The following is a 20,124-nucleotide window of genomic DNA, read 5'->3' on the forward strand; positions in this document are numbered from 1 at the left end:
GTCATCCATAAGTGGGCCTTTGTACTCACATTGTCTCCTTTGGGACCGGACGTTCCCGGTGGACCGGGAAGACCTCGGTCACCCTTTTCTCCCTGCTCGCCTGGTGGCCCGATTAGACCGATAAGACCTGGGTGACCCTGTTTAGGACAGAACACGGCACGGACATGGTCCATGCAGCAGTCAATAACCCAAACAGAAAAAGTGCTGTAATGGCCTAATAGCTGCAGGCAAACAACACAGCTGATCAATCAGCGAGGAAATGAGTCCATTAGTCTATTTTTTTTTTCTTTACAGTACTCCGTGTCGGCTCACCTTCTCTCCTTTGATGCCAGAGTCTCCTTTCAAACCAGGTAGGCCTGGGGGACCCTGTGATTTTAGAATTGGTGAATCAGTACCGGGGTCGGTCGCCAACATTTAATTTCATCTTGGGTTCACAGTTGAACTCACCATCGGCCCGGGAGGTCCGTCCGGTCCAGAAGAACCAGGTAAACCTTGCTCCCCCTGCAGGCAAAGACCACCGTTTTTTAGTAGCCCACAAATAAACACATCTAGGTCAACAACAATTTGGGCAATACAAAGTGCAACTAACTTCCTGTAAGCAAGTATAAGTCTGACTATTTCCTGGGTCCTGAGGAGCTCCACAGTGTCCAAATGATTTGTTGACATTTATAGCGACTAAAGGCCAACCCTGGCTCAGGGTTGTTATAGCTGCTGGTGTAAGTAGTGGACAGATTTAGTCACGTTGTTAAAACGTGATTCTGAAATGAATACCCAGTCTCACCCAGACTCTGTCTCCAGCAGACTCCAAGTAAATATGAGTATGAGACCCGCTGGTTTGGATACATCACACTTTACTTGTCTGACAATATGACTTACAACAGGGCCAGGGATTCCTCTGAGACCTTCAGAACCGGGTTTGCCAGGTGATCCTTGAGGTCCAACAGGACCAGTTTTCCCTTGTGGACCTTCCAAGCCAGACTCTCCCTTTAAAACGGATACGGCAAACAATTTTACTTCCGCTGTTGCTACTTAGATGTTCAAGGCGGTAATCCTCTGAACTTACCTTGGCTCCCTTCTCTCCTTGCCTGCCCTCAGGTCCTGTCACTCCTGGAGGTCCCTGTTCAGGTAAACACGACATAGGTGTATTGTGGAACACAACTTTACGTAGAACGAGAACACAGGCAGGTACTCACTCTCTTTCCTGGTGGTCCAGAGGGACCGGACTCTCCAGTGGGTCCAGGGGAACCCTAAATGTAACATTTTACAAAGTCAAAATGTGACACATCAGTCCTAAAAACAGACTTCAGGAGATCTCCACTACGGCACTTACTGCCTGGCCTGCTTCTCCGTCATCTCCCTTGTCACCAGCTGGGCCATCTAAACCCTGCGCAAGACCAGATCAAAACCTCAGTCATTAGTCCACAACTAGTAGAGAGTTGGTCAAGACAACGAGATACTTACGGCTGGACCGGGTTCTCCAGGGGGACCAGGATCACCAGGGAACCCGCTCGGACCCTGAAAGTCGACACAATTACCATAAGGCTGTCAAGAAACAAGACTTGGTTGAGTGTGGAGGACAACTCACTGGACTTCCTTTGGGACCGTCATCTCCTGGAGGACCTTTAGGACCAGAAGGCCCAGCAGTGCCAGCTGGACCTGACTCTCCCTTCTCTCCCCGCTCTCCTCTTGGACCCTGGATTCATGCATGATTCATTACCATAGTGGATCATGTGTGTTTTCATCGACAATATTCCTTGTCGGTGGACCAAAGGAAACTGGAGAAAACTCACCGATGGACCGACATCTCCCTGAAGACCTGGCTCTCCGGTCTCACCGGCGTCTCCCTGGAGAGAACGAAGGGGAATGAGTTAGGTAGAGAGACATATCGTGGGGGGTTTGTCAGCGACAATTTTAAAAGGAATCCATTTTCCAGAGCTAAAAGAAGAGATTGACATGATGGATTACACTCCGTCTAAAGGAGGTCGGAGCCCGGGGGAGCCTGGCAGTTATCCCCTCCTTCCTCCTCATCCTCCCCCTTGCACATCCTCCTCTTCATTCCTAAATCCAGATTGTTGACTCACCTTCCTGTCTGCTGTTATCCTCGTTCCCTGTCACATTATCTAATGCCAACCTGTGTGGCACGACTGGCCAGCCAAGGAACAAATCCTTGCTTTCATGAATCAATGCTAAAAACAGGACGTTGTACGGATCCTACCTTTTCTAACGGCCCCTAATCGTCACAGGCTTTGTTCCGGTTACCATTCCGACGGATTTTGAGTTGTGACTCTTCAGCTATGATTATTTTTGTCCGCTGTTTCAGCGTCTCAAAAAAAGAGCACCGACCGAAGGAAGAAATTGTTCACAACCCCTTTGTAACGGAACATCATTGGCCCTAATTTGCAGTCGATGCACACCCAAACTATTGGTTCCAATGAGTCGTTTCTGCCGGTCAGCGTGACCAGAGACCACGGTGGTCTTATTTTGGAGGGGATCTATAATGAATTTAATTATATCTATGTAGCGCTTTTCTCTCGTGACTCAAAGCGCTTTACATAGTGAGACCCAATATCTAAACTACATTTAAACCAGTAAGGGTGGTACAGGAAGCAGGTGGGTAAAGTGTCTTGCCCAAGGACACAACAGCAGTGGCTAGGATGGCGGAAGCGGCAATCGAACATGGAACCCTCAAGTTGCTGGCACGGCCACTCTACCAACCGAGCTATACTGCCACAATAATGCCAAACTAACTTTTCTTACCTACTGGTACCTGTGTTCATGTATTTGAGATCCGCATAAATCCAGAAAATATGAGATCAAAACCATGGAGGCATGGCGGAGATATTTATAAAACAATCTTGCCTTCCTTCATACTCCCTCCAAACAAGCCGTTTGGAATTTGCACATTTGGTGACCTTTACCTACGTATATGGTTGAAATGGACCCAAAACGCTAAACAAAAACCCCTTATTATACCGCTGTACCGTTGTATACCCTTCAATGTTTAGTTCCACGTCTGCAACAATAAATCCAATCAAGTCAGCCAACGTGTGCGGCAAACAAATCATTTGTTTGTTTTGTTTGCCCATCTGGGACAGAGGGAAGTGAAACTGTCATTCGCCACAGTCTGATCAGGTCTCCAGGACTGCAACTCGCACTTCTCTGAAGGTAGCAAAACCTACCTTTTCGCCAACAGCACCAGGGTTGCCGGTACCACCGGGAGGTCCCTGGGGGCCGTCGGCACCAGGGGGTCCGGAGGGGCCTCTGGGACCAGGTGGACCGGGTGGGCCCTTTTGTAGGAAGTATCACAACAATTAGAAATAACGTCACATGAATTCTTACCCTTGGTCATGAATTCTTACCATCTGACCGACGTCACCGGTTTCTCCCTTTTCGCCGGCCGGACCGGGCAAGCCCTGCAGAATCCAACAAAGCGCGTCAGCGACACCGACGCCAAGACTTTTTCAATTCTAATCTCCGCTACGGTCTCCCAACCTGCAGGCCGACTGGGCCCGGGGGTCCGGGGAAACCTCTCGATCCTTCGTCTCCCTTCTGTCCGAACAGACCCTGCTGACCTCTGGGACCAGGCTCGCCATCTGCTCCCTGCACACCCGCACGGACAAAGCGGTCACCAAATAAAACCGGCGTCGGATCGAAGCTTGAACCCCTTGAAAGTAGACACTCACGGCAGGACCGGGTGCTCCGACTGGTCCTTGAGGTCCGTTGGGGCCTGGGGGACCCTGTAGATTACGTGAGTTAAGTATTGACGTACGATAATGAAGAGCGTCGGGAAACAGATGTGGACTTACATGTTCTCCTTTGTCACCTTTGCTTCCTTTCTGGCCGGGTTCTCCAAGTTCTCCCTGAAGAACACAGACATATGGATATCGATTTGTCCGCTTGTGTTTCCACTTAAGCTTCTTGTGAGTCGTGATTAGCAGACAAAGAACAGGACAGAGCCCACACAAGCTGGGGGGGGGTGTGGGGGTGATAAAACCATCTCGCCAAGCGCCAGTTTACTTTTGGCTTGACAGTAAGTGCGTGGATTCTGGTGGCCTTGTCTGCTTCTAATGAGAAAGTGTGTAAGCCTGTGAGATTCTTTTATATCGCCGCAGTAAACACTCGCCGCTTTGTTTTGTTTCGTCTGTCCCGGCTCGTTAAGGACCACAGAGATCTCTGCGGTTTTGCAGAGCTTGATCTCTGCAAAACAGCAGAGATCAAGCTCTCGGTCTATATACAAACCCCGTTTGCATATGAGTTGGGAAATTGTGTTAGATGTAACTATAAACAGAATACAATGATTTGCAAATCCTTTTCAACCCATATTCAGTTGAATATGCCACAACATATTTGATGTTCAAACTGAGAAACTTTTTTTTTTTTGTGCAAATAATCATTAACTTTAGAATTTGATGCCAGCAACACGTGACAAAGAAATTGGGAAAGGTGGCAATAAATACTGATTAACTTGAGGAATGCTCATCAAACACCTATTGGGAACATCCCACAGGTGTGCAGGCTAATTGGGAACAGGTGGGTGCCATGATTGGGTATAAAAACAGCTTCGCAAAAAAATGCTCAGTCTTTCACAAGAAAGGATGGGGCGAGGTACACCCCTTTGTCCACAACTGCGTGAGCAAATAGTCAAACAGTTTAAGAACAACGTTTCTCAAAGTGCAATTGCAAGAAATTTAGGGATTTCAACATCTACGGTCAATAATATCATCAAAAGGTTCAGAGAATCTGGAGAAATCACTCCACGTAAGCGGCATGGCCGGAAACCAACATCGAATGACCGTGACTTTCTAACCCTCAAGACAGCACTGAATCAAAAACCGACATCAATCTCTAAAGGATATCACCACATGGGCTCAGGAACACTTCACAAAACCACTGTCACTAAATACAGTTTGTCGCTACATCTGTAAGTGCATGTTAAAGCTCTACTATGCAAAGCGAAAGCCATTTATCAATAACATCCAGTTTCCTCAGTTCTTAAACGTTTATTGAGTGTTGTTAAAAGAAAAGGTGAATTAACACAGTGGTGAACATGCCCTTTCCCATCTACTTTGGCACATGTTGCAGCCATGAAATTCTAAGTTAATTTTTATTTGCTAAAAAAAAATAAAGTTTATGAGTGTGAACATCAAATATCTTGTCTTTGTAGTGCATTCAACTGAATATGGGTTGAAAATGATTTGCAAATCATTGTATTCCGTTTATATTTACATCTAACTCAATTTCCCAACTCATATGGAAACAGGGTTTGTAACACAAGACTCGGCTCCACTGCAATTTTTGTTTCCTCGAGGGGATGGCGGCTGCTACATGCCAGAACAGTGGTTGAGTTGAGTTAGCCTCAGGGGTTCGGCGAAGCCTCCACTGCGGAGGTCAAGACACACCCGACTCATCGTATAAATAAAAACGTGCCTGCTAACGCTAGCATGCACCAAGTACTAAAACATGACTGAGGTGTTTACCTACAGAATTATATAAAAAAAAATTTGCATGCTAATGTTCGCATTTTGAATTGCTAACTGTAACCTGGGTCAAGTACCAAAATACTTGCTAATGTTAGCATGCATCGAATGATGCATGCTAACATTAGCTAACATACCTACAAAATTAGCTAAAACAAAACAAAAACTAGCACACTAATGTTAACATGCAAATAGGTATCATTTGTCAAGTAAGACGAAAATGACACTGATGTATATACCTGCTTGTTTAGCTGAATAAATCCAGAATGCTAATGTTAGCATATAAATTGCTAACTGTAACATGCGTTAAGTACCAAAATACCTGCAAAATATGTTTACAATGCTTGCCTGCTAATGTTAGCATGCATCAAGTACTAAAACATGACTGAGTTGTAGCTCTACAGAATTATCTCAGAACAATTTAGCATGCTAATGTTCGCATTTGAAATTGCTAACTGTAACCTGGGTCGAGTACCAAAATACTTGCTAATGTTAGCATGCATCGAATGAGGTGTATACCTACAAAATGAGCTAAAACAAAAAAAACTAGCACACTAACAAATGCAAATAGGTATCACTTGTCAAGTAAAACAAAAATGACACTGATGTATATATCTGCTTGTTTAGCTGAATAAATCCAGAATGCTAATGTTAGCATGTTAAATTGCTAACTGTAACATGCGTCAAGTATCAAAATACCAGACAAATGTGGTAAAAATCCTTGCCTGCTAATGTTAGCAAGCATCAAGTACTAAAATATGACTGAGGTGTGTACCTACAGAATTAGCTAAAAAAAAAAATCTAGCATAACAACGATAGCTTGCTAACAGGTATCATTGGTCGAGTAACAAAATATTTGACGCTGAGGTGTATACCTGGTAAAAAAAAATCTAGCACGATAATGTTAACATGTTAAATTGCTACCTGTAACATGTATCATGTACCAAAATACCTGCAAAGTCTGTTTAAAATTCTTACCTGCTAACGTTAACATGCATCAAGTACCAAAATATGACTCAGGTGTATACCTTCTTGTTTAGCTAAACTAATATGGCATGCTAATGTAAGCGTACTAAAACACTAAGTGTAACAAGCGTCAAGTACCAAAATACCAGAATTTTCTTTTAAATCCTTGCCTGCTCATCTTAGCATGCATCAAGTACCGGTACTAAAATATGACTGAAGTGTATATCTACAGAATTAGCTAAAAAAAAAATCTAGCATAACAACGTTAGCTTGCTAACAGGTATCATAGGTCGAGTAACAAAATATTTGACGCTGAGGTGTCCACCTGCTAAAAAAAAAAAATCTAGCATGCTAATTTTAGCATGTTAAATTGCTAACTGTAGCAAGCGTCAAGTACCAAAATATTAGAAACATTATTAAAATCCTTGCTTGCTCATGTTAGCAAGCATCAAGTACTAAAATATGATTGAAGTGTATACCTACAGAATAAGCTAAAAAAAAAAATCTAGCATAACAACGTTAGCTTGCTAACAGGTATGATAGGTTGAGTAACAAAATATTTGACGCTGAGGTGTATACCTTCTAAAAAAATCTAGCATGCTAATGTTAGCATGTTACAATTGCTAAGTGTAACATGCGTCAACTACCAAAATACCTGCAAAATATGTTAAAATGCTTGCCTGCTAATGTTAACATGCATCAAATACCAAAATATGACTCAGGTGTATACCTGCTTGTTTAGCTAAACAAATATGGCATGCTAATGTTAGCGTACTAAAACACTAATTGTAACAAGCGTCAAGTACCAAAATACCAGAATTTTTTTTTTTTAATCCTTGCCTGCTCATGTTAGCATGCATCAAGTACCGGTACTAAAATATGACTGAAGTGTATATCTACAGAATTAGCGAAAAAATAAAATCTAGCATAACAATGTTAGCTTGCTAACAGGTATCATAGGTCGAGTAACAAAATATTTGACGCTGAGGTATCCACCTGCTAAAAAAAAAAAATCTAGCATGCTAATTTTAGCATATTAAATTGCTAACTGTAGCAAGCGTCAAGTACCAAAATATTAGAAACATTATTAAAATCCTTACTTGCTCATGTTAGCAAGCATCAAGTACTAAAATATGATTGAAGTGTATACCTACAGAATAAGCTAAAAAAAAAATCTAGCATAACAACGTTAGCTTGCTAACAGGTATCATAGGTCGAGTAACAAAATATTTGTTGCTGAGGTGTATACCTGCTAAAAAAAATCTAGCATGCTAATTTTAGCATGTTAAATTGCTAACTGTAGCAAGCGTCAAGTACCAAAATATCAGAACAAATTTTAAAATCCTCGCCTGCTCATGTTAGCAAGCATCAAGTACTAAAATATGACTGAAGTATATACCTACAGAATAAGCTAAAAAAAAAAAATCCAGCATAACAACGTTAGCTTGCTTACAGGTATGATAGGTTGAGTAACAAAATATTTGACGCTGAGGTGTATTTCTTCTAAAAAAAATCTAGCATGCTAATTTTAGCATGTTACAATTGCTAACTGTAACATGCGTCAAGTACCAAAATACCTGCAAAATATGTTAAAATGCTTGCTTGCTAATGTTAACATCCATCAAGTACCAAAATATGACTCAGGTGTGTACCTGCTTGTTTAGCTAAACAAATATGGCATGCTAATGTTAGCGTACTGAAACATTAAGTGTAACAAGCGTCAAGTACTAAAATACCAGAATTTTTTTTTAAATCTTTGCCTGCTCATGTTAGCATGCATCAAGTACCGGTACTGAAATATGACTGGAGTGTGTACTTACAGAATTAGCTAAAAAAAAAAAAATCTAGCATAACAACGTTAGCTTGCTAACAGGTATCATAGGTCGAGTAACAAAATATTTGACGCTGAGGTGTACATCTGCTAAAAAAAATTTAGCATGCTAATATTAGCATGTTAAATTGCTAACTGTAATGTGCGTCAAGTACCAAAACACCTGCAAAATCTATTTAAAATCCTTGCCTGCTAACGTTAGCCTGCATCAAGTACCAAAGTATGACTCACCTACAAAATTAACTAAAAAAAATGTTTGCATAGTAATGTTAGCATGGTAACATTCGTCAAGTAACCCAAAATTTGACGCTGAGGTGTATATCTGCAAAATTAGCAAACAAGCTAGCGTGCTAACAGTACAATGTTAACGTTCGTGCCGCGAACTTTTGAAAAATTGGCCACGGGCCACAAATGGCCCCCGGGGGCCACACTTTGTACACCCCTGTGCTAGAACATCTACATTAGCACGAGCATGCCACCATTTAGGGATTGAAGTACGCCAGGTGTGTCCAAACGTTTTCCACTGAGGGCCGCACACTGAAAAATCAAAGCAGGCGGGGGGGCATTTTCATAATTTTTATTTTAAAAACCAATACAATATATGTATAAAAAATATACATTTAGGCCTCGACTCAGTTATGATCCCGGGGACCCCAAAGGGTTTTGGTCCCAAAAAGATATTAAAAATGTGTCATTATTCAGTATTATTATTTTTATTATTATTATTATTCAAGTCTCTAGATCAACATTAGGAAAAATGGAAAAAACACAAAATATGCAATATTTTCATCCAATAACATTTGTTTTTAAGTGGAATATTTGAGATTATATCATAATTGGAGCCTTAATTTTGGATTTTGATTCAATATTATTTTTTGAGCACTGACACTTAAAAACTGATCACACCAAAATAATTGGGGATCCAAAAGTGTCCTACTCATTAAAGTGTTAAAAAATAAACTATACATTTTTTTTTACTGTTTACTTTTAGCACAATAATTTCGAGATCAACTTCAGATATATCCGTAAATTTTAAGTTTTATTGTTGTTTATGTTTTTTTGTTTGTTTGTTTGTTTTAGGCCCTTCTATTAAAAAAAAAAAAAAAAGCCCAGTTTTTTATGTAGCAAAACACGAAATATGCAATATTTTCACCCAATAAATTTTTTTAGGTGTAATATTTGAGATTATATAATAATTGGAGCCTTAATTTTGGATTTTGATTCATTATTATTTTTTGAGCAATGACACTTAAAAACAAATCACACTAAAATAATTGGGGATCCAAAAGTGTCCTACTCATTAAAGTGTTAAAAAATAAATTATAAAAAAATTTTTTACTGTTTACTTTTAGCACAATAATTTCGAGATCAACTTCGGATATATCGGTCAATTTTAGGTTTTATTGTTGTTTATGTTTTTTTGTTTGTTTGTTTGTTTTAGGCCCTTCTTTTTTTTTTTTTAAACTGCTCAGTTTTCGTTATAGCAAAACACAAAATATGCAATAGTTTCACCCAATAACATTTTTTTTGGTGCAATATTTGAGATTACATAATAATTGGAGCCTTAGTTTTGGATTTTGATTCATTATTATTTTTTGAGCAATGACACTTAAAAAAAGATCACACTAAAATAATTGGGGATCCAAACGTGTCCTACCCATTAAAGTGTTAAAAAATAAACTATACATTTTTTTTTACTGTTTACTTTTAGCACAATAATTTCGAGATCAACTTCAGATATATCCGTCAATTTTAAGTTGTATTGTTGTTTATGTTTTTTTGTTTGTTTGTTTGTTTTAGGCCCTTCTATTAAAAAAAACTGCCCAGTGTTTTATATAGCAAAACACAAAATATGCAATATTTTCACCCAATAACATTTTTTTAGGTGTAATATTTGAGATTATATAATAATTGGAGCCTTAATTTTGGATTTTGATTAATTTTTTTTTTTTGAGCAATGACACTTAAAAACAGATCACACTAAAATAATTGGGGATCAAAAAGTGTCCTACTCATTAAAGTGTTAAAAAATAAATCATACATTTTTTTTACTGTTTACTTTTAGCACAATAATGTCGAGATCAACTTCAGATATATCCGTCAATTTTAAGTTTTATTGTTGTTTGTGTTTTTTTGTTTGTTTGTTTGTTTTAGGCTCTTCTTTAAAAAAAAAAAACTCAGTTTTTTATAAAGCAAAACACAAAATATGCAATATTTTCACCCAATAACATTTTTTGTAGGTGTAATATTTGAGATTATATAATAATTGGAGCCTTAATTTTGGATTTTGATTCATTATTATTTTTTGAGCACTGACACTTAAAAAAAGATCACACTAAAATAATTGGGGATCCAAAAGTGTCATACTCATTAAAGTGTTAAAAAATAAATCATACATTTTTTTTACTGTTTACTTTAGGCACGATAATGTCGAGATCAATTTCAGATATATCCGTCAATTTTAAGTTTTATTGTCATTTGTTTTTTTTGTTTGTTTGTTTGTTTTAGGCTCTTCCTATAAAAATAAAAAAACAACTCAGTTTTTTATATAGCAAAACACAAAATATGCAATATTTTCACCCAATAACATTTTTTGTAGGTGTAATATTTGAGATTATATAATAATTGGAGCATTAATTTTGGATTTTGATTCATTATTATTTTTTGAGCAATGACACTTAAAAAAAGATCACACTAAAATAATTGGGGATCCAAAAGTGTCATACTCATTAAAGTGTTAAAAAATATATCATATAATTTTTTTTACCGTTTACTTTTAGCACAATAATTTCAAGATCAACTTCAGATATGGCCGTCTATTTTAAGTTTTATTGTTGTTTATGTTTTTTTGTTTGTTTTAGGCCCTTCTTTTAAAAAAAAAAAAAGCTCAGTTTTTTATATAGCAAAACACAAAATATGCAACATTTTCCCCAAAAAATATCTTAATGTGACGTAATTGAAGCCTTGAATAGGTCAATAATTCAAAATGACATTAATTTTGATTCATTATTATTTTTTAAAGAAAAAAACAGCCTGCATGGCAGCTTTTTGTGTTATAAGAGTAAGCATTGCAACATTTTCTTGTTACATTTCACCTGTTTGCTGTTTTATATCACTTTTTATGTTTTTAATTTTTTTCAATTGTATTTTTAAAATGTACCATGGGGCCGTTAAAACTGACATGCGGGCCGCACTTTGGACATCTCTGAAGTACGCAGTCAAGAACCCACCTTGTCTCCATCCTCGCCAGGTGGTCCGGGCGGTCCTCCGGGTCCCGGTAGGCCCACGGGCCCCTGAATACCGTCTCTTCCAGCTGGGCCTTGAGGTCCTTTCTCTCCCTGAGTTTGGTGGCATCCAAACATGTTGGTCTCTTTTGCAGGTTACAACCTCGTCTAACAACTTACCGGTCCGCCCTTCTCTCCTGCCGGGCCAGGGGGTCCCTGTGGGCCGGGGCGTCCGGGCAGACCCGTGGGTCCGGCGGGGCCAGCGGGGCCACGTTCACCGGGGGACCCCTACAGCATAAAAAAAATAGCAGCTTTTATTACGTAAACTGACACCAGTACGCTGTATTTACTGTACAGTGGGAATGTTTAAGGAGACCTGGGGGGGGTTTGGTACTTACAGCTGGGCCGGGTGGACCGTGAGGACCCTCGTTGCCTTTCAGACCGTGAGCTCCCTGCAGGACAAAGTCAGGGAGAGGCTTTCAGAAGACCCTACTGAGTGGAGGTCAAAAGCGCCGTGCGGCACAAGCAAGGACGGATTACACAACTATTTGCCGAGTTGCAGTTCAGAACCGAACAAAAAAGGGAGAAATATGAACAAACATGCCCGGAGCACGCTTTTCTTCTGGGGACGCCCACGCAAAGGTCCGAGCTACCGTGAACCCCCGGCACGCTCTCGCAGCCATTTAAAAAAAAAAAAAGCCCACGGGTGTTACGCAATGACAAAGCCGCGGATTTTTTTTTTTTTTTTTTTGCCATCGGCACTCACCACAGGTCCGGGGAGGCCTCGCTCTCCGGTGAAACCTCTGGGTCCAGGTGGGCCGTCCTTACCGGCGGGGCCAGCGGGGCCCGGGTCACCCTGTGGGTTGGACAAGGCAACAGCACAACTCAGTGTCACCACGCACAGCTTCTTCTCCTTCCTATCATATTCACAAGTACACTGCAAAAACTGAAATCTAAGTACAAACCCCGTTTCCGTATGAGTCGGGAAATTGTGTTAGATGTAAATATAAACGGAATACAATCATTTGCGAATCATTTTCAACCCATATTCAGTTGAATATGCTACAAAGACAACATATTTGATGGGTTTTTTTGTGCAAATAATCATTAAGTTTAGAATTTGATGCCAGCAACACGTGACAAAGAAGTTGGTAAAGGTGGCAAAAAATACTGATAAAGTTGAGGAATGCTCATCAAACACTTATTTGGAACATCCCACAGGTGTGCAGGCTAATTGGGAACAGGTGGGTGCCATGATTGGGTATAAAAACAGCTTCCCAAAAAATGCTCAGTCTTTCACAAGAAAGGATGGGGCGAGTTACACCCCTTTGTCCACAACTGCGTGAACAAATAGTCAAACAATTTAAGAACAACGTTTCTAAAAGTGCAATTGCAAGACATTTTGGGATTTCAACATCTCCATCCATTCATTTTCTACCGCTTATTCCCTTTCGGGGTTGCGGGGGACGCTGGCGCCTATCTCAGCTACAATCGGGCGGAAGGCGGGGTACACCCTGGACAAGTCGCCACCTCATCGCAGGGCCAACACAGATAGACAGACAACATTCACACTCACATTCACACACTAGGGCCAATTTAGTGTTGCCAATCAACCTATCCCCAGGTGCATGTCTTTGGAGGTGGGAGGAAGCCGGAGTACCCGGAGGGAACCCACGCATTCACGGGGAGAACATGCAAACTCCACACAGAAAGATCCCGAGCCTGTATTTGAAACCAGGACTGCAGGACCTTCGTATTGTGAGGCAGGCGCACTAACCCCTCTTCCACCGTGATTTCAACATCTACGGTCCATAATATCATCAAAAGGTTCAGAGAATCTGGAGAAATCACTTCACGTAAGCGGCATGGCCGGAGACCAACATTGAATGACCGTGACCTTCGATCCCTCAGACGGCACTGTATCAAAAACCGACATCAATCTCTAAAGGATATCACCACATGGGCTCAGGAACACTTCAGAAAACCACTGTCACTAAATACAGTTCATCTCTACATCTGTAAGTGCAAATTAAAGCTCTACTACGCAAAGCAAAAGCCATTTATCAACAACATCCAGAAACGCTGCCCGCTTCTGTGGGCCCGAAATCATCTAAGATGGACTGATGCAAAGTGGAAAAGTGTTCTGTGGTCCGACGAGTGCACATTTCAAATAGTTTTTGGAAATATTTGACATCGTGTCATCTGGACCAAAGGGGAAGCGAACCATCCAGACTGTTATCGACGCAAAGTTCAAAAGCCACAATCTGTGATGGTATGGGGGTGCATTAGTGCCCAAGGCATGGGTAACTTACACATCTGTGAAGGCACCATTAATGCTGAAAGGTACATACAGGTTTTGGAACAACATATGCTGCCATCCAAGCGCCGTCTTTTTCATGGACACCCCTGCTTATTTCAGCAAGACAATGCCAAGCCACATCCAGCACGTGTTACAACAGCGTGGCTTCGTAAAAAATGGTGCGGGTATTTTCCTGGCCCGCTCGCAGTCCAGACATGTCTACCATGGAAAATGTGTGGCGCATTATGAAGCGTAAAATACGACAGCGGAGACCCCGGACTGTTGAACGACTGAAGCTCTACATAAAACAAGAATGGGAAAGAATTCCACTTTCAAAGCTTCAACAATTAGTTTTCTCAGTTCCCAAACGTTTATTGAGTGTTGTTAAAAGAAAAAGTGATGTAACACAGTGGTGAACATGCCCTTTCCCAACTACTTTGGCACGTATTGCAGCCATCAAATTCTAAGTTACTTATTATTTGCAAAAAACAACTTTAAGTTTATGAGTGTGAACATCAAATATCTTGTCTTTGTAGTGCATTCAACTGAATATAGGTTGAAAATGATTTGCAAATCATTGTATTCTGTTCATATTTACATCTAACACAATTTCCCAACTCATATGGAAACGGGGTTTGTATATTAGAGTCTTTTACTTGTTAAAGGTTTTGGTCCTAAATGATCTCAGTAAGATATTATAGCTTTTTGCTGAGTTTTTATGACCTATATTGAGTAAAACATATTTGAAACTCGAATATCAACTGATGCAAAGCTGTGTCATCAACCATCATTCCTCATACCATGAATTGATTAACGTATATATATATATATATATATATATGACTAATTGGATGTCAACAGTATGTGAAAATTTGACTCCTACCTCGTTTATTTCCGTGAGGATCTCCTTAAAATTGTATAATTAATCGAATATGTGCCGAAGAAGGATTAGTGTGGAGAGAGTGTTTCAAATGTTTTCCCATCATGCACTCTGACGGATTTAAATCGGTAATTTATATTTTTATTTATTTTTATAATATCCACAAACTTAAGTGAGCAGGTTGTGTTGAGTGTGACCATGTGTGTTGACCTTAATGTCGGATGCATATATGTTTTACACCATGACTAGGGAAGGTTGTGTGGATTGTGTCATATAACTACATACTATGTTTAATTGGTATGTAAATTTTAGGGTCATTAATCAGGTTTTCTAAACTGTCCACAAAACATGTTGACTCCTACCTTACTTACTTCAGTGAAGACTTCCTTAAAATTGTATAATTAATCAAATATGCACCGAAGAAGAATTAGTGTGGAGAGAATGATTCAAATGTTTTCCCATCAAGCACTCTGACGGATTTAAATTGGTGTAATTTATATTTTTATTTATTTTTATAATATCCACAAACTTAAGTGAGCAGGTTGTGTCGAGTGTGACCATGTGTGTTGACCTTAATGTCGAATGCATATTTTTTACACCATGACTAGGGAAGGTTGTGTGGATCGTGTCATATAACTAAATACTATGTTTAGATTGTATGTAAACTTTAGGGTCATTAATCAGGTTTACTAAACTGTCCACAAGACATGTTGCAATTTTTTTGCACCATGACTAGGGAAGGTTGTGTTGATTGTGTCATATAAGTAATGCTGTGGTATAGTTGTCAAGTAAATTAATCAGATTTACTAAACTGTCCACAAGTTGGTGTTGAATAAATAGTATTCAAATGTATTTTTAATATTCTCCGTGTGTGCAATGCTTAATTGAACTTATGACATCTCACAGGCCAAAAGAAAGGTGCAAGATAGTTTATTTACTATCATTGTTTAAGTGCATTTGTGCATACTTGGGTTGTTTCAGGCGTACAAATCCTAATCCTTATTGGGCACTTCGACCTGCTGTGTAAACCTGGACTCACCTTAGCTCCTTCCTTTCCTGCGGATCCAGGGAGACCCTGCTCGCCGGGTGGACCTGGGGGTCCGGGGTGGCCGCGATCTCCCATCGGTCCTGTCTCGCCCGTCGGTCCCTGTAGAGTCACAGAGGGAACAGAGCAAGGTAAGGAAAGAAGGAACAATGTTGGGAAATTAAATGTGTGGTTAAAAATGTGAAGCATTTGTTGCGTGGGAGGACCACTTGTCTTCAGGAAACTTTGTTATCGTGACTGTTTTTTGTAGCAAAACTTCACGCGTGATAAGTAGTAGTCCTCGCGTCTGATGAGGTAAATGCTAAAAGTAAGTACAGTAGAACCTGTAATGTTTAACGGGCCAAAATGTTTTCTGGCATGGTGATCATAGTAATCTAACAGATAAAAACAGATTTTTTGAGCTATCTAAGGAGGAATGAAAGAAAGGAAGGGATCTTTCTCATCAGTCATCCTCTTTATTTTTACCTGTGGGTGGAGGCGGACACACACACCCAAGTTGTGGCACGTGGCGTGAACGTTCGGTGACATACTAGCAATTATCCGGATCAGGCTCAAAATGTGATGGCTTTTCATAAAAACAGGGCTAAATTGGCGCCATTTTGACATTTTTTTCACACTTTATCTACGGTACAGGCCAAAAGTTTGGACGCACCTACTCATTTCAATGCGTTTTCTTAATTTTCACGACTATTTACCTTGTAGATTGTCACTGAACGCATCAAAACAATGGCACCTGTGAAGTGAAAAACCTTTTTTCGGTGACTCCCTCTTGAAGTTCATCGAGTGAATGCCAAAAGTGTGCAAAACAGTAATCAGAGCGAAGGGTGGCTATTTTGAAGGAACTAGAATATAAAACATGTTTTCAGTTATTTCACCCTTTTTTTGTTAAGTACTTAACTCTACATGTGTTCATTCATAGTTTTGATGCCTTCAATGACAATCTACTATGTAAAAAGTCATGAAAATAAAGAAAACGCATTGAATTAGAAGGTGTGTCCAAACTTTTGGCCTGTAATGTACATGAAACGATTTTATTTGATGCGTGTTTTGTCCTTAAAAAAATAATTGGGAAATAAATTGTTCAGTAAATAATTTGTTCGGTGCAAAATAACAAATTAAAAGTAGTTAAAAAGTTGCATATACCCAGACTGGGATTTGAATCCAGTATTTCAGAATTACTAACGCATGCCACAGGGTTCAAAAGGAATAACTGGGGAAATTTGCAATCATTTTTGTGACAGTGACAGAGCAGGAATGGGCTAGTTATATGTGAGCAGTAAAAATTCATAATAAACGCCCTGTTATTCATTATTTGACATTTTGGATAAGCTTATTCACGCAAAATGGGTACGGTACCTTTTCCTAGTATCTGGGAATCGATACCGGTATTAAACAGTTCCGTTTATATTTTTTGGGTATTTTTGTGTGTTAATAAATATTAGTTGTTTAATAGTTGTTGTTTTTTTTAATGAAACATATCAAAATGAGATGATTATGGTAACCGTGGTCTCCAGTTGTAACATTTTGTTTTATTAGACCGGGGGTCTGCAACCTGCGGCTCTTTAGCGCCGCCCTAGTGGCTTTCTGGAGCTTTTTCAAAAATGTATGAAAAATGGAAAAAAATTAGGGGAGAAAAATACATTTTTTGTTTTAATATGGTTTCTGAAGATGGACAAACATGACACAAACCTCCCTAATTGTTGTAAAGCACACTGTTTATATTAAACATGCTTCACTGAGTCGGGTATTTGGCGAGCGCCGTTTTGTCCTACTAATTTTAGCAGTCCTTGAACTTACCGTGGTTTGTTTACATGTACAACTTTCTCTGACTCTCTAAGACGTGTTTTATGCCACTTCTTTTTCTGTCTCATTTTGTCCACCAAACTCCTGACATTGTGCGTAAATGCACAAAGGTGAGTTTTGTTGATGTTATCGACTTGTGTGGAGTGCAAATCAGACATATTTGGTCCCAGCATAACTGCAAGCTAATCGATGCTAACATGCTATTTAGACTAGCTATATGTACACATTGCATCATTAAGCCTCATTTGTAGCTATATTTGAGCTCTTTTAGTTTCCTTTAAGTCCTCTTAATTTAATTTATGTCTCATGACACACGATCTGTATGTAATATGGCTTTTTGCGGCTCCAGACATATTTGTTTTTTTATTTTTGGTCCAATATGGCTCTTTCAACATTTTGGGTTGCCGACCCCTGTATTAGACCATTTACAATGCAGTTGCACCTCCAAGACATAAGATGGCAGTACTGTATGGTACCTTATCTAACTCGGAAGTCGCTTTTTATATTGATTGATTGATTGATTGAAACTTTTATTAGTAGATTTTACAGTACAATACATATTCCGTACAATTGACCACTAAATGGTAACACCCGAATACGTTTTTCCATTCATGGTATATAGATACTGAGGTTGAATGTGTCATGTTGCGCCCTACAAAGTGTTTATACTGTAAGTCTTGTGCGTGTTACTAACCGTTTTAACGAAACATTCATCTCAGTGAAAGTTTTATTTCCTGGATTTGGTGTAAAAAATTGCTCATGTGAATTGTAGCCCGCTTATGGCAAATTACATGTAAATTAGCGTCAAGCTAGTGCATTTTGAAAGAGTGTAGCCTTACGTTATGTTTACGGTGTTAATGTGACGTCACCATTAATTGATTAATGTGGACCTCGACTTGAACACGTTAAAAAACGTATTCGGGAGTTACCATTTAGTGGTCAATTGTACGGGATATGTACTGTACTGTGCAATCTACTAATAAAAGTCTCAAAATCAAAACGTGCAGCAAAATGTATCGATAGGCAAATCGATGCCCGGTAGTACCGACGGACTTTGGTCGATGCCTATAAAAGTACGGAATCCTGTACTCGTCCGTATTGGAAACTAATTAAACAAACAAACCCTAACGATTACATAAAATAATCTTTTAACAGAAGTATTGATAGGAAGAAACAAAACACATTTGAAAATATTCAACACTCTACTGCTGTCTGGCTCCAGCCAATTCGTCACGTTTCATGTGTCAGGTACCATGAATTGATTAACGTGGACCCCGACTTAAACAAGTGGAAAAACTTATTCGGCTGTTTCCATTGTACTATTGTCAATTGTACGGAATATGTACTCTACTGTGCAATCTACTAATATAAGTCTCAAAAACAAAACGTGCAGCAAAAGGCATCGATGCCCGGTAGTACCGAAGGACTTTGGTCGATGCCTATAAAAGTACGGAATCCTGTACCCGTCCGTATCGGAAACTAATTAGACAAATAAACCCTAACGATGACATAAAATTATATTCTATCTATTGATAGGAAGAAACAAAACACATTTGTAGATATTCAACACTCTACTGCCGTCTAGCTCCAGCCAATTCGTCACGTTTCATGTGTCAGGTACTATGAATTGATTAACGTGGACCCCGACTTAAACAAGTTGAAAAACTTGTTCGGGTGTTACCATTTAGTGGTCATTTGTACGGAAGATGTACTGTACTGTGCAATGTACTGATAAAAGTCTCAAAATCAAAACGTGCAGCAAAAGGCATCGATGCCCGGTAGTACCGACGGACTTTGGTCGATACTTATAAAAGTACGGAATCCTGTACCCGTCCGTATCGCAAACTAAATAGACAAACAAACCCTAACGATGACATAAAAGACTCTTTTAACCAGGAAGTATTGATAGGAAGTAACAAAACAGATTTGAAGCCAATTCGTCACGTTTCATGTGTCAGGTAAACCTCTACGAATGGGGCCATATGAATCCCCTTCCTACAGTTGACAGGAGCTCACCTGAGGTCCAACCACACCAGGGGGTCCAGGAGGTCCGGTCTTTCCTTGGAATCCCTGAGTTTGTACAGAAGGGGAAGAATAATTGTTACGTCTGACTGAGACGAGGCCAGAACTGATCTGTCCTCTCACTCACAGTCTCTCCTCTCTGTCCAGGATGTCCAGGAAGTCCGTCTTTCCCTGCGGGCCCCTAGAAGACCAAGCAAACGGGTAAGTGGAACAACAGAGACGGGAAAAGTCACGTTGCGGATGCGTTCGGACTCACGGGTGGGCCCTTTGGTCCGGGGAATCCTGTCGGTCCCTGAGGTCCTGGCAGACCCTGGCACACACAAAACAACACTGGTTACACTTTGATTAAAAGTCACGAGTAAGGAAAGTCCGGGGGTCACCTACCCTCTCGCCGCTAGGTCCTGGTGGTCCGTCTGTCCCCGAGTTACCCTGGCAAGGCCGACAAGAGACACTGATAAAGATGTCCATGCAAGCACCAGAACTGTTAAGTGAGCAGGTTTACAAACTTTAGGTCCGGCTTTGCCAGTCGGTCCTCTCGGCCCTCTCTCCCCACGAGGACCCTTTGGGGACAGAGAAT

The 20,124-nt window shown here is 40.0% G+C and overlaps 1 protein-coding gene across 1 annotated transcript in view; it reads right to left on the reverse strand.

Annotated features, from left to right (window-relative positions):
* LOC133557153 (collagen alpha-1(XI) chain-like) overlaps nucleotides 1-20,124 on the reverse strand; it is a 110,937-nt gene that overhangs the window by 21,624 nt on the left and 69,189 nt on the right. The window contains exons 34-58 of the mRNA XM_061907398.1: nucleotides 20,054-20,107; nucleotides 19,932-19,976; nucleotides 19,804-19,857; nucleotides 19,675-19,728; nucleotides 19,542-19,595; nucleotides 15,717-15,824; nucleotides 12,265-12,354; nucleotides 11,897-11,950; nucleotides 11,679-11,786; nucleotides 11,505-11,612; nucleotides 3,807-3,860; nucleotides 3,684-3,737; nucleotides 3,493-3,600; nucleotides 3,360-3,413; nucleotides 3,180-3,287; nucleotides 1,791-1,844; nucleotides 1,586-1,693; nucleotides 1,462-1,515; nucleotides 1,331-1,384; nucleotides 1,194-1,247; nucleotides 1,064-1,117; nucleotides 877-984; nucleotides 448-501; nucleotides 313-366; nucleotides 30-137 (exon numbers count right to left, since the gene is read on the reverse strand). Of these exons, the coding sequence (XP_061763382.1) occupies nucleotides 30-137; nucleotides 313-366; nucleotides 448-501; nucleotides 877-984; nucleotides 1,064-1,117; nucleotides 1,194-1,247; nucleotides 1,331-1,384; nucleotides 1,462-1,515; nucleotides 1,586-1,693; nucleotides 1,791-1,844; nucleotides 3,180-3,287; nucleotides 3,360-3,413; nucleotides 3,493-3,600; nucleotides 3,684-3,737; nucleotides 3,807-3,860; nucleotides 11,505-11,612; nucleotides 11,679-11,786; nucleotides 11,897-11,950; nucleotides 12,265-12,354; nucleotides 15,717-15,824; nucleotides 19,542-19,595; nucleotides 19,675-19,728; nucleotides 19,804-19,857; nucleotides 19,932-19,976; nucleotides 20,054-20,107 (1,809 nt within the window). The remainder of the gene's footprint in view (nucleotides 1-29; nucleotides 138-312; nucleotides 367-447; nucleotides 502-876; nucleotides 985-1,063; nucleotides 1,118-1,193; nucleotides 1,248-1,330; nucleotides 1,385-1,461; nucleotides 1,516-1,585; nucleotides 1,694-1,790; nucleotides 1,845-3,179; nucleotides 3,288-3,359; nucleotides 3,414-3,492; nucleotides 3,601-3,683; nucleotides 3,738-3,806; nucleotides 3,861-11,504; nucleotides 11,613-11,678; nucleotides 11,787-11,896; nucleotides 11,951-12,264; nucleotides 12,355-15,716; nucleotides 15,825-19,541; nucleotides 19,596-19,674; nucleotides 19,729-19,803; nucleotides 19,858-19,931; nucleotides 19,977-20,053; nucleotides 20,108-20,124) is intronic.

The sequence above is a fragment of the Nerophis ophidion genome, linkage group LG08 (genome assembly GCF_033978795.1).
Source record: "Nerophis ophidion isolate RoL-2023_Sa linkage group LG08, RoL_Noph_v1.0, whole genome shotgun sequence".
NCBI lineage: Eukaryota > Metazoa > Chordata > Actinopteri > Syngnathiformes > Syngnathidae > Nerophis > Nerophis ophidion.